We start from the raw sequence: 14638 nt of genomic DNA on the forward strand, positions 1-14638 counted from the left end.
CCGTCGTTCTAATCTGATCGTATATGGTGTCGAGGAACGAGAAAACGAGTCGACTCAAGTACTTGAAACAACTGTAGTTAAGGAAATTTTCGAGGATGTACTTGGCGTAACAATATCGGGAGTCGAACGCATTCACCGTCTTGGTAGGCCAAAGCAGGGCGATGAGCAAAAATCCAGGCCTATCATAATGAAGCTTGTTGATTACCAAGATAAAACCAACATTATGAAAAACTGCCCAAAACTGAAAGGCTCCAAAATTTCCATCGGTGAGGATTTTTCCCAGCCTATCCGAGAAATTAGAAGGAAGCTGTGGGCTCACGCGAAAGAAAATCGTGATCGACAGGAAAAAGTACGCCTTGTGTATGATAAGGTTAACGTAGAGGGAAGGCTCTTTTCTTGGGACGAAAACAGCAATAAAATGATGGCGGTAACAAAAACCGCCCAGCAGAAGGCAATGAAAAAAGATCTTCCAAGCGAGCCACGTATCACGAGAAGCCGAAGTCAGCAACAATAATCAACATAAATGCTCGCAGTCTCATTAATAACGTAGATCAGCTAGAAGCAATACTCCTTGCACATGCGCCTGATATCGTCAGTATCACAGAAACATGGCTGCATTCCGGTATTTCCGATAAGGAAGTTGTACCCCCAGGATATTCGATAGTGCGCAAAGACAGGGAATCACGCGGTGGGGGTGTCGCGCTTCTTTTTAAGGAAGGGATCCACTTTTCTACTATGCCCGACGTAAAAGATATTGAAGCTTTGTGGTGCAACGTGCATCTTCAAGACACGATCGCTAAAGTGGGCGTGTTCTACAGGCCCCCGAATGCCGAAAGTATGTGCCTTGAATCTTTACTTGACTATATGCAATCACACGTGCACGGGGGCTCGATTGTACTTGCTGGTGATTTTAACCTTCCCGAGATAGAGTGGTGTTCCCTTGTCCCTGAAACAAAAGCTCAAAGCATACTACTGGACATTATGCTTGGCTTTAACCTTGATCAGCTTGTTGCCGCCCCAACTCGTGTACAAGGAACGTCATCCTCCATCTTGGACCTTGTATTTGTGAGTAACAGTCTACCTTTAAATGAGTCGCAAGTAGACATACTTGATGGACTATCCGACCACAAAATGGTCTTATGCTCATTGCCACTCACTAGCCCACCTACAATACGTGGCCAATTAAAGCAAATACCTGCCTTTAACAGAGCCAATGATGACGCTATAATGACGTACCTTGCACACGAGTACCCTGAATTTCAAGATTTTTGTACCGATGAACGTTATAGTATCGATGCGGTTTGGTTAAAATTCAAGTTTCATGTCATGCACTGTATGCGAAATTTCGTCCCAACTGTGTACAAATCAACTCGCAAACGCAATCCGTGGATCACGCGTGAAATAATTCATACTAAACGTAAAATCAAAAGGTTACGAAAAACTAGCAAGCAACGGAATGTTGCAGGCAACCATTCTCAAGTAAATTCCTTTACTAGGTTACTTAAGGAATAAGTGCGTAATGCTAAACAGAAATTCTGTGGCTCTACATTGCACGAGTTTATTAAGAACGCGCCTCACAAATTCTGGCAGTATATGAATGCAAAGCGGACTAATCCAACTTCACCAGATGCGCTTGATCAGGCTAGAGCTCATGATTTTAACGACTATTTTTGTTCTGTGTTCACAACTGATAATGGTACTGCGAAAATGAATCCTTCCTTTTACAATTGGGATAATCGATTGCTAGGCACACCTACTTTATCGGAGGCAGGTATTCTTTCACTCCTATTAGGCATCAATGAAAAGAAAAGTAGCGGTCCAGACGCAATTCCCAACAGCTTTTTGAAACGGTACGCGGAGCCAGTCAGCAGATATCTTTATCTCATATATTCCAAATCTTTGAAAGACTGTTGCCTTCCGGGTGAATGGAAAATCGCAAAAATCGGGTAATGCAGCGTCTCCTTCTAATTACCGGCCTATTTCTATCACTTGCACTTGCAGTAAAATTCTAGAGCACATTGTATTAAAATATCTCATAAGTTTTATTGAGTCGAACAATATCCTCCACATGAATCAGCATGGCTTTAGATCTGGATTATCCACTGTTACGCAGCTTGTCGAAACACTGCATGACCTGGCCCTCGGCATTAACGAGCGCATTCAAACTGACGTCATTTTTCTCGACTTCTCGAAGGCGTTTGACCGCGTTTCGCACACTAAACTACTCCTTAAACTCAATTATATATAAGGTGATGGCCCAATTTACCAATGGATTACTAATTACTTAACTGGCCGCTACCAATTTGTGCAGTTCGGCTCTCACTCCTCCGACCTTGCTCCAGTGTTATCAGGCGTTCCCCAGGGATCTGTATTAGCTCCAGTTTTGTTTTTACTGTTTATAAATGACATAACTAACTATGCTGACGTGAAACTTAGGCTCTTTGCTGATGACTGCATGCTTTATAACGAAGTACGACACCGCGATGACCAGGTGAAATTAAATATTGCCTTGAACAAAATAGCTCAATGGTGCATAGACTGGCAAATGACAATAAACACTGATAAAACCGTATTCATGTCCATTACAAATAAAGCGTCTAAGCTGGATTTTCCATATCACTTCAACGATGTGCCACTTCGAAGTGTAAACCAGTATAAATATCTAGGTCTCATAATATCGTCTAATCTCAGCTGGGCAGAGCACGTGCGTCAAGTGTCAAATAAAGCATTAAATAAACTGTTCTTCATTAAACGGGCCTTGTCATATTCTACACACGAAACAAAGCTTCTTGCATACGTCACTTTTGTCCACCCAGTATTGGAATACGCACGTATTGTCTGGTTCCCTCACACTGCGAATGATATCGCCATTTTGGAAAGGGTGCAGCGGAAAGCGGTGCGTTTTATCTTTAACAGTTATGGACGCCTTGATTCACCTACTACTCTGTTACAGCGTGCTGGTCTAGCTACCCTTGAAAGTCGCGCAAAGCTTTTTCGGCTCAAATTTGTATACCAACTATTGCATAGATCATTCCGTATAAACCCCGACTCTTACTTTAAATTTCGTGATACCAGACCGACCAGAAGACGGCACGCATGGGAACTTGTAGAATATCCGTTTATTAATAATACGTTTCGTTATTCTTTCTTCCCACGCTCAATTCGTGAATGGAATGCACTGGCTGTAGTCACAAAACAGCAGCCAACACTAGCAAAGTTTATGGACTTAATTGAGCATGCTGCATGAGCCTAAAAGTTGTTAATATAAGTAACCAAATTGCTGCTCGTCATGCAATCCATCCTGATTCAGTTTGTGCTAGGATAGCACTTGCCTACCCTGTTTGTTCTGTGCTTTCTGTATTTGAATGATGCCTTCTACCCTGCATTTTTTATTTTTTTTTTCCTGCTGATTGATGTACATTGGTTTCGTTGTGTGTATTATTATGTATGAATGTACTACCGCTATTCTTGAATAGTCTCCAATCATTATGTACTCGCTTATTGAATGTTTTAGTAGTGTTAATTGATGTCACTTGTTGCTCACCCCTGTAAAAATCCCCATGGGGGATTGACAGTATTCTGTAAATAAATAAATAAATAAATAAATAAATAAATAAATAAATAAATAAATAAATAAATAAATAAATAAATAAGTGCCGACCTCGGAAAAACCGCGCACACTTCGCTCAGCACTCGATAATAATCATCGGAAACCGCGCCAGACATGTCGGGTGGACGGTGAAAAACGGCAATGATAACACCAAATGCAGCACCCTTCAAGGCAATCCAAATACATTCAGAAAAGAATCGGTAATGATGGGTGCGGCAATGAATTCTTCCTTTCTCGCGATGAGCACACCGCCCCCTCTACGCTGTTGCCTATCACATCGAAAAAACTTGAAAGTGGATTTACTCGTAAAGATGCTGTTATCGTGTATGGTGTTGTTAAGCCAGGTATTGGTAAGTAACACTGAAGATGCCTTGAATGAATCGATGAGCGAAGAGAGCGCAATACCATTAGCGACAACACTTTTAGCGTTGGTGTATAAAAAGGGAATGTTGTTATCAGTGCTACAGCGCAGTTTTACGGGTGAGCTAGTAGATAAACCTGAGCTTAATGAAACAAAGGAGGAGGAACATTATTCATCCCTGCGCCTGGAAACAAGAACAGCCTGGCCTTCATTGGTATTCTACTCGTGAACGTCATTGTTCAAATGCAGTTTGTTGAAAACAAGACGCACTCGATCTCCGTCTTTCTTCATATTTCGCAAGAACTGGAGAAGTTTCCGTCGCTTTTCCCGAACTGCTTCCGAGTAATCTCGCGAGAAGCTCAAGTTAGTGTTCTTCAACTTATGACCGCGGCTCAGAACCAGTTCAACTTCCTTCTCATTGAAAAATTTTGCTATATAGTCCGCTTCTTCTCAGACGAAAAGCGGCCCACACGATGTGCTCTCGAGATTGACGTCACGGTAAGCCCAAGTTTTTCGGTACAGAAATTAATTACGAGTTGTTCTCACTCTTCCCAAGTTTCACACTTCGCCAAATCTGTTAAGCCATAAAACAGAACGTTTGACGGCCTAGAGCGATTTTCTAGGTCGTCAAGTTTTTCCTGTACGCCTACGAGACCGTTGTCACTGCTCGCGATGGACTGAGCACATGGGGCCACTTCAAATTTCTGCTCTAGATCAAGGACACACTTTGTCAGTTTTTCTAAATCATTCTTTAACTCTACGTGCATTTGAAGCACCTTGTTCACAGATTCTTGAAGTACTGAATTACTAGCTTCAACACGCAAGATAGAGCCAACCACAAGGTCTAGCTTTTTCTCTTGAGCCTTGGTCATGGGTCCAGGGTTTAGCTCGACATCACCACCCAGAACAAGCAGGTACAAGAGATACGATGCACAAGCGCGAACACTTTTCAAAACATGAGGCGGCCACGACACCGCTAAAAGACAGACATCATTGTCATGATAGGAATAAGCGTCGTAGTAGCTAACATGTAAAAACATCAGCGGTGAGCGTAGGACCGCAATAGCGGTGTCATGGCCCAGGGCGGCGTCGGTATGCGCGCACTTTTGTACTGCCCGCCCAGCTGACTCAGTCCCACGTTGCCAGACGAAAAAAACTGCGGCGTCCAGAAGTGGCGGAGCATCCAGGAGAGGTGAAGTGGCCAAAAACGGTATTGATAGGCCGCAGTTTGTTGACGAAAATGCACCGAGCCAGGGGGAGCTTGCATCGTTGTGCCATTCACGCATGGGTGTCATCGGGACCGGCCGCATCGAAGAAACGGACCATGGACGGCCCAGGAAAATCAGCAACTACACCCGTATAAACATCAGCGGTGAGCGTAGGATCGCAATAGCGGTGCCGTGGCCCCCAATCTGTCCACTTTGTCCACTCTGTCCACTTTTCATTTCTTCTGCCGCCTTGCATGTTTATATAGCCTATTGCATGGCAAGCTCTCTTTGCTGCTTTGCTCCTTTTTCTCTTATTGACGATGATGCTTTTCTGAGGTTCCCCTAGGGGACCTTCATTACTATCTACACTGGCCTCCTGAGCGCCTGTGGGGCCCCTAAAACAGCAATAGCGCGACCACCAAGTCGCCAGCCCACTTCTCGTGCCAGCCTGTAATTAAAGTGGATGCCGTCTCCTTTAAAACTACCACACCTCACTTCCCTGTTTACTTCGACTGCCTCGAAGCCTTTCGCTCGGCTCATTTTCCATATTGCCTCATTAGCAGCCACAAAGGCTCTTTGTACGTGACTGTCACATACGGGCACCTCCGGCACTGTGCACACCACCATCTGCACTTGAGGAGATAACTCGCGCAAGTCGTCCCCCCCCCTTCGCCAAGCGCTGGGCTAGTCCAGTCCCTTTCCTGTTTAGGACGTCATTTAGCCCATCTGCTACTATGACGAAGTTGCGCCCTTGGGCATTGTCGCAAGCTTTTCTTTTGCTCGTTCCGTGCCAGAACCCAGTGTCCTCCCTGGAAATATCCCTTCTGCCACTCTCGTATCGTCTTTCACCCTCTCCACAATGGCTTCTGAGCACATAGCCAGGTTTTAGTCGCTGGCGATTATCAGTTTCACACTCTCCTACCTCTCCCTGCTTCCTTTTGTCCTTTTCGGCGTGATTCGGACTCGATCGTGAGCATTCTCCCCCATTGTCCACTGAGCTTCTGCTTTTTCCGCGTGGCAGCCTCAAGGTAGGTGGTGCTCTCTCCAGCTAACCCTTCACCACGTTGCACGCATTCCACGTTCTTTGTTATCACTTCTTTCCTGTCACCTCGGAGGATTGCGTTCCAGCTTCACTATGGTGACCCGGTTTAGGCTTTCCTCGGCTGCTTCAAGTATTTTCAACAACCTTCCTTGCATCACGCTCACTATTTAGCTCATTTTTTTAGCTCTTCCACCTGTTTGACAAGCTCTTCCTGGAGAGCCTGCATTTTCTTGAGCCTAACATGACATCACAGGGTGCGCTGATTGACTCGGTTCCCTGGCCATTCTCATCCGTCCCCGCGTCTGCCTTGAGGGAGCCCCCGCGCACTGCCTGCATTCGCGGCTTTGTTGGCGTGCATTGCTCGGCTATTTTGATGCAAATACTATAATATTATAATAATGCAGAGCATGTGCCTTTTAACAAAAAGTGATACGCAGAGGATCCAAATCTTCAAAATGTCGCAAAGCAACTATCGCGACTGTTTCAAAAGCAGTCAATGCCGCGGAGATCCAAAGTATGACGCGCTGAACCACGCGGCCACGTTCTCACTTTCCTACCAAAACACGCACAGTAAAACCACTAATGGCTATTAATCTTGCCACCTCCATGCTACCATTTAAAGGCTACAAGCACTCTGCGTCCCACCTGGCTACACGTGGCGCGACAGGACGCTCTAACCATCCTGCAAAACCAAATCTACACGAAACACACCCGCGCACACGAAATACGAAAAAAAAAAACAAAAAAACAAAGCCACCCAATTACTATCTAAAGGAAAAAAAATAAGCAAACAAAAAAGAGAAGCAACCTCAAAGCATGCACAAAAACATGATTTCGTCGCCGCCACGGAGCCCTGAAACGCACGTCCATTCGCCACAAAATCTGAAGTTACACTCCAGGAGGTAGTGTTCCTGTATACGCTCCCGCAGGGAGGAGAGTTGCGCATACCTTTTCCGGCGCCGCTCGCACAGCTATTGGCCGAGCGCGAAAAATGACGTCAAATGATCCGCGTCGCTGCGAAGACAACTTTACGGGCGCATCGCCGACTCATGCGAACTATATAACCGTCGATCGGGCGTTGAGAGGAGCAGCTGCGGGTTTCAGGTACGGTATTCGACGATGTGAAGTCAAGGACCTTGGTGAAGTGATACGAAACACATCGTACTGGCACTTGTATTGTGTCAGTACGATGCCAAAAATGTGTTGTCAGATTACAGTCTGCACTGTGTGAATAATTACTGTGCAAGTTTGCCATCTTGATGTGATTAGTGCAATAAAAATAACCTGTTATTACTCTTAATAGCTTCTTGCCTTTCCATTTTCTTTGAATTCTGCCCCCAAGGTTCCAAGAACCAGCACACTTGGCCTGCTGCCAGCAGCCGTTCATGCATTCCCTTGTATGAAATAAATTTAATCTAGAAGCTCTTGCATCTTGAATCTTTTTCTACTTGCAGATTTGCTGCTACTATATAGCTGATTAGTCTGCGGTATGAATGAATCGTAAAAGTAAGCTTTGCTTAAAATGTACGCATGTGAACATTTGAAATGCGCTTAAATCTGTGTCTGCACCGCATGTATCGAAAACGCGCAACTGTTGTGAACGATGGTTAGTGATAAATGACGCTCAGTTAACGGTCACTGACATAACTGCAGGCACGGTAGCTCTGCTCTCTTGGCGATGGTCATTAATCGGCTGGTTTCGGTAGCCGAAATGCGCTAAGTGTCCAGCTTACGTGTGTGAAGTTTAAACACTCTTTAAAACATTTCTTGCTTTCTGACAATGATAAGACAACTTCATATGCAAGCTGAAAATCATTGCACCTCCTTTTGTGGCAACGTACTGCGCATTTTCGAGCGAACTTTAGAGCTGTTCGAGCCACGGGAGTATTTTATTTTGGGGAATCGAAGGCGGTCCTACCCCCTATTTGTACGTTCATGTGTGTGTTGTATATGCGTGTTTACATAGGTACATACAAAGTTTCGGTTGGTTGGAAGCCCACCCCTTCCGAATGCACGAATGACTCATTCGAGCGTAACCTGTATTAAGAAGTGCCCTTTGCTAAGCGCCTGCGAACAATTGGCGCTTGTAGCTCGCGACCACTAGAGAAAAAGGCGGAACACCGCGCGGCATTTGGCTCCTGCGCGCGCGAGGAGGGGCTTCGCTGCAGAGCTGGATCTCGACGGCGGACCTATGCGCAACTCTGCTCCCTGCGGGAGCATATACAGGAATACTACCAGGAGGATGCGCAGCGCGCCACCTGTCGGGGTGTAGCGCCCTAGCGAGCGGCGCACCAAGCGCCCCTTACGCTCGCTCTCCGGTGGTGACGTCAGAGCATGCAACGAGCGAGCCCCGGTTCCGAGCAAGCGAGTGAGCAGGTGAGCTCCGGGAGAGAAGCGAGAGAGGAGGCAGTGACGTCACATCCGCTCGGCTAGGCAGATGTTCACGCTACGCCAGGCAACTGTTTACCATTAATTAGCCAGGTAAATATCACGCCACTTTTTTTTGTGTGCGACTTCATTAGTGAGTTCATTAATTCTGCTTTCTACTTACGGGTTTCCAGGAATTTTGCCAAAGTCGTGCTCACGTGGCGGGTCCCTAAAGTCTACGATTCGGGGCTTTGGTGTGCGTTAATCAGTTATTTGTATTTAATCCTGTTTATTACAGAGACGTCAGTAACTCAAATGGGAACTAACATTATGCCCTCATATCACATATATAATGAAACCCATAAATTTGGTACCGTACTATTTCGCTTTTTTCCTGATTTATCTTGAATTTCGTCCACGGTCGTCACAGGAGGTGAACCGGAAGTGCTGCGCAAGAAACAATAGTCACTCAAAGCACGTGCCACTAAAATACAGCAGCGATGCCTCCCTCGTGCCCTGCTTTCCGGCTATCCGTTTATCGTTACTGAGCCGCCGTCTGCTTGTCTGCAGGTGTGGCTGCACGGCCGGCAGAAATGGTTGATGTCCCTGGTGGCGAAGGCGACAACAACGGCAAGGTTACGCTGGTGATCCATAAGTACGAGACGCCCCCTGGTGCCGAAAAGCAGCACGTTGTACCGATCGAAGACTTGGAGAGATACGTCACCGCCATGAAACAGTCCGGGGGCTTCAAGGAACAACTCGCGGTGAGGCTCCGCGTGTGGGCTTGTATGGGGCACAGTGTGATACTTTTCTCCCATATTGTAGCACTGCCGCTTGCCGGGCACTGTGCTTGTGTGTGACTGCTTGACACAATGTGTGAAGGCACAAAGCTGCTGCTTTTAGTTTCAGTGCCGTGCGTACTTCGCAATTTCCGTGAGACCTACTGAAGTTGATCGCAATGATTAATTTCGTATGGAAGGCACTGAGTCACATGTATAAACTGCTGGTCAATTTCAGTATCCAGGGATGGAGGGCAGAGTTGCTTTCCGACCTATTACTTGCGTCATATAGTGCAGAACGTCGTCGTGAATTTCAAGTTTTTCGTTATCTTGAAAACATCACTTTCACGGCTGACTGTTGAGCTCGTTGGCCTACCATGTTGAGCAGAAAATTCAGCTAAAAAACTAGGACATAGACCCAAGGAATAGACGAAAATGAACGCTATTACCAAAGGTTTGTTTTTCTGTGCACATTACCGATCAACAAGCTCATCCAAGCTGATGCGTCACGCCAATTCATAATGTTACGTAGGAAGACACTGACGAAAAGCTATTTACAAGTATATTTACAAGGCAATACGCCGCAGTTGGCCAAGAGGGAACAGCCCGCGCTAGCTTCCAATCGTCGTCTGCGTCTTCTTCCTGCTCGGCTCTTCGTCATTGGAAATACTATCCCGTAGCACTACCCCCGGCTGCAAAAGCGCCATCCCGTAGCGACTAAAGGCCGGACTCTGAAGCAGTGTAGTAGCGCTTGAGCCTACTGACGTGCACGACATCACTAGATGCCAGAGTAGATGACGAGGTTGAGCTCACAGGAGCAATTTCGTACGTCAAAGGCGTCACCTGGCGCAGCACGCGGTAGGGCCCTGTGTACCGCGAAAGGAGCTTTTCTGAAAGTCCGACGTGACGAGAGGGTGACCACAGGAGCACGAGTGCACCAGGCGAAAACTGTACGTCACGATAGCGGGCGTTGTACTGACGCTGCTGCGTGTTTTGCGAGGCCGTCAGTCGAGCGCGGGCAAGCTGGCGTGCATGGTCGGCAAGGGCGATGGCGTCGCGCGCATACTCGGTTGTTGAGGTCGCAGCAGGAGGAAGTACCGTGTCAAGGGGCAAGGTCGGTTCGCGACCGTAGAGTACATAAAATGGAGAAAATCCGGCGGTGTCATGCTGGGAAGAATTATAAGCAAATGTGACGTAAGGAAGGGCAACGTCCCAGTCGTGGTGGTCCTTCGAAACGTACTTGGACAGCATGTCGGTAAGAGTACGGTTTAAGCGCTCTGTCAGGCCATTGGTTTGAGGATGGTATGAGGTAGTCAGCTTGTGTTGAATAGAGCAGGAACGCACAATGTCGGCGATAACTTTCGAGAGGAAGTTACGACCACGGTCAGTAAGCAGCTCACGCGGGGCGCCATGCACTAAAATAATGTCACGCAAGAGAAAGTCCGCGACGTCAGTGGCGCAACTGGTAGGAAGAGCCCGCGTGATAGCGTATCGGGTGGCGTAATCAGTTGCGACGGTTCCCAGAGGATGACGTGCGAAAGGGACCGAGGAGGTCTAATCCAACACAAAAGAACGGTTCCACAGGGACCGTGATCAGCGGGAGATGACCGGAAGGTAGCACCTTAGGTGTTTTCCGGCGCTGGCGGGGATCACAGGCAGCAACATAGCGTCGGACGGAGCGAGCGAGACCAGGCCAATAGAAGCGGCGGCGGACGCGGTCGTACGTGCGGGTTACCCCAAGATATCCTGCAGTGGGTGCGTCATGCATAGCAAAGAGCACAGTCTGTCGTAGATGTTTTAGCACGACAAGAAGAATATCAGGTCCATCAGGGAGGAAGTTCCTTCGGTACAGACTGCCGCCCTGGAGGACATATCGGCGAACGGATGCGTCGGTAGGTGTAGAGCGCAGACTCTCGATGAGTACTCGCAGCGATACGTCTCGGTGCTGCTCATCGGCGATGTTAGCGAAGGCAGACACAGAAAAAATGCCGTCGGTGGTACTACTGTCGGCGTCGTAAGGCTCGTCTACCGGGTAGCGAGACAGGCAGTCAGCGTCCTTGTGTAGTCGGCCAGATTTGTAGGCGACAGAGAACGAATATTCTCGGAGTCGTAAGGCCCACCGACCAAGTCTTCCTGAAGGGTCTTTCAATGAGCATAACCAACGAAGCGCGTGATGGTCTGTGATAACGGAAAAGGGTCGGCCATATAAGTATGGGTGGAACTTCGCAACCGCCCAAACTAGGGCCAGACACTCACGCTCAGTGATGGAATAGTTGCGCTCCGCGGGCGAGAGGAGCCTGCTGGCGTAAGCGATAACACGGTCGTGGCCACGCTGGCGTTGTGCTAGTACTGCGCCAATTCCGTGACCGCTGGCATCAGTACGGACTTCGGTAGGCGCAGAAGGATCGAAATGGGCCAGAACGGGAGGCGTTGTGAGAAGGTCGATTAGAAGTGAGAATGCAGAGGCCTCGTTATCGCCCCACTGGAAAGGGGCGTCTTTTTTCAAAAACTTAGTTAGTGGTCGTGCTATGGCCGCGAAATTTTCCACGAAACGGCGGAAGTACGAGCAAAGGCCGATGAAGCTGCGCACATCCTTGACACACTTCGGAACAGGGAAGTGCGTAGCAGCATGGATCTTGCCTGGGTCCGGTTGCACTCCGTTCGCGTCAACGAGATGTCCAAGGATGGTAATCTGGCGATGGCTGAATTGGCACTTCGATGCGTTGAGTTGCAGACCGGCTCGCCGAAAAACGTCCAGGACTGCTGAGAGGCGCTCGAGGTGCGTAGCGAATGTTGGGGAGAATACTATAACGTCGTCCAAGTAGCACAGGCACGTGGACCATTTGAAACCGTGAAGAAGGTAGTCCATCATGCGTTCAAAAGTGACAGGAGCGTTACATAGGCCGAACGGCGTCACCTGAAATTGATAAAGACCGTCGGGTGTTACAAAGGCAGTCTTCTGGCGGTCGAGATCGTCCACGGCAATCTACCAATAGCCGGAGCGAAGGTCAATAGAGGAGAAATAGCGAGCACCGTGGAGGCAGTCAAGGGCGTCATCAATCCGAGGTAGGGGATAGACGTCCTTTTTAGTAACCTTGTTAAGGTGCCGATAATCCACGCAAAAGCACCATGAGCCATCCTTCTTTTTTACCAGCAGAACAGGTGACGCCCATAGACTACATGACGGTTCAATAATGTTCTTGGCAAGCATTTTGCGAACTTCGGTGTGAATAACTTGACGCTCAGCCGGTGATACTCGATAGGGGCGGCGATGAATAGGAGGGGCATCGCCGGTAATAATGCGATGTTTAGCCGCTGTGGTTTGGGCCAAAGGACGATCGGTAAAGTCAAAAATATCTTGGTAGGAAATCAGAACGCGGTAGAGCGCACGAGCGTGTTCGGACGGCATGTCGGGTGCAATCATTTTCTGTAAGTTGGCGATTGTACAAGTTGCCGACTGCGATGGTAGTGGAGTATCGGTTGAATTGTCGTCTACTAAAATCGATGCTGCAGGGTGATCCTCGAATGAGCAAAGTTGGGCCAGAGACATCCCGCGTGGCAGCAGTTGTGTCGTCAAGCCAAAATTGACCACTGGAGACAGACGCAATTCGTCGTAATAGATAAAACTGTATGAGGTAGTGTGATACCGTGTGTAAGGAGGACGTCTTGCATAGGAGCCGCGATGTAGTGGCCGTCGGGCACTGGTTGGGATGACACGAAGTCAACGTAAGTCAGTACCGAAGGTGGCAAGCGAACGAAGTTGACGGAACTGAGGCGAGTAAAGTGTTGTTCAGCGGGATCCAGAACAGGCAGGTCGAGGCGGAGAGTACTGGCGGAGCAATCGATGAGAGCAGAATGTGCGGAGAGGAAGTCTATGCCGAGGATGATGTCGTGGGGACAGTGAGCGATAACTGTGAATAGCATGATTGTTGAGCGATCGGCGAAGGAGACGCGGGCGATACACATACCAATTACGGGGGCTGTTCCGCCATCAGCGACACGGACAACAGGCGTCGTGGTGGATGGTATAATTTTCTTGAGCCGGTTACGAAGGTCAGCGCTCGTTACGGACAAATGCGCCCCAGTGTCTGTGAGTGCAGACACAGAAACACCGTCGACTTGCACGTCAAGAAGGTTCAGATGAGTGGGCAACGTCAGTAGGTGGTTTCGCGGCGTAGGAATCGATGCAGCGTCACCTCGAGGCGCTGCACCGTCTAGTTTTCCGGCTGGGAGCGGCGTCCGAAGGGAGTCTGCGAATAGGAGCGATGGGGCTGGGGAGAGCGAGATTGTCGTCGTTGGGGCGAAGGCGAACGAGAATAGTGGCGGTTTAGCGCAGCAGAGTCGGTGGTGGCATTATCTGAGCGGGCAGCATAGGGACGAGAAAGGCCACCTGGGGGGCGAGAGTAGGCAGTATATGTAGACTGGTTCAGGGAATTCCAGCGACTGCGACAGTGCCGAGAAATGTGCCCAATTCGATGGCAGTGAAAACAAATTGGCTTGTCGTCTGCAGTGCGCCATTCAGAGGGGTTGCGGAAACGTGGTGGGTAAGAAGGTGTTGGACGGCGTGGAATCGAAAAAGCCCGGTGGGTATTAGGGCGATGGGCCGAGCAGATGGTGGGAATACCTATGTTGGCCAACTCGTGGCGGACAACTGGCTGGATCAGGGAAACTGACTGCAGGTGCATTGGAGGGGCTAGAGTGGAACGCAGCCGGATAGGCGGCCTTGATCTCACGCCGGACAATCCTGGTAACATCGCCAGTGTTGTTCGGACGAGGAGCGTCGGCACAGGAAGATGTCGCTGGGGTGTTGGGAAGACGGGCAAACTGTTGGTCGATACGTCGGCTTTTAGCGAGTTCCAGGTGGCGGCACCCTTTTATAACTGCATCCACCGTCACCACGTTGTTAAATACGAGCAAGTTGAAGGCGTCATCGGCAATGCCTTTGAGGATGTGGGAGACCTTGTCGGACTCAGTCATTTGTGCGTAAATTTTGCGGCATAGAGCCAAGACGTCCTGAATGTATGTGACGTAGGGCTCCGTGGACGTCTGCACACGACCGGAAAGCGCCTTCTGAGCGGCAAGTTGGTGACCGTAGGGGTTGCCGAACAAGTCTCGAAGCTTTTGCTTAAGCGAATCCCAACTGTTCAGCTCATCTGCGTGCGTCCGATACCAAACTCGAGGTGTGCCACCGAGGTAAAAGACTACGTTCACGAGCATGATAGTAGGGTCCCACCGGTTATTGCAGCTGACGTGTTCGTACAGGCTGATCCA

The 14638-nt window shown here is 48.7% G+C and overlaps 1 protein-coding gene across 14 annotated transcripts in view; it reads left to right on the top strand.

Moving 5' to 3' along the window:
• Window positions 1-14638, top strand: part of LOC135915563 (receptor-type tyrosine-protein phosphatase kappa-like) — a 682443-nt gene that overhangs the window by 231079 nt on the left and 436726 nt on the right. For 13 of the 14 annotated variants that reach the window (XR_011508500.1, XM_065448678.2, XM_065448676.2 and 10 more), the window contains exon 3: window positions 9159-9352. The exons of the other annotated variant lie outside the window; for it this stretch is intronic. Coding sequence is in view for 12 of the 13 variants with exons in the window: in XM_065448678.2 (XP_065304750.2) it covers window positions 9159-9352 (194 nt within the window). In the remaining variant the exon portion in view is untranslated. The remainder of the gene's footprint in view (window positions 1-9158; window positions 9353-14638) is intronic. 14 annotated transcript variants of the gene reach the window in all.

This window comes from Dermacentor albipictus, chromosome 9, assembly GCF_038994185.2.
Source record: "Dermacentor albipictus isolate Rhodes 1998 colony chromosome 9, USDA_Dalb.pri_finalv2, whole genome shotgun sequence".
Classification (NCBI taxonomy): Eukaryota; Metazoa; Arthropoda; class Arachnida; order Ixodida; family Ixodidae; genus Dermacentor; species Dermacentor albipictus.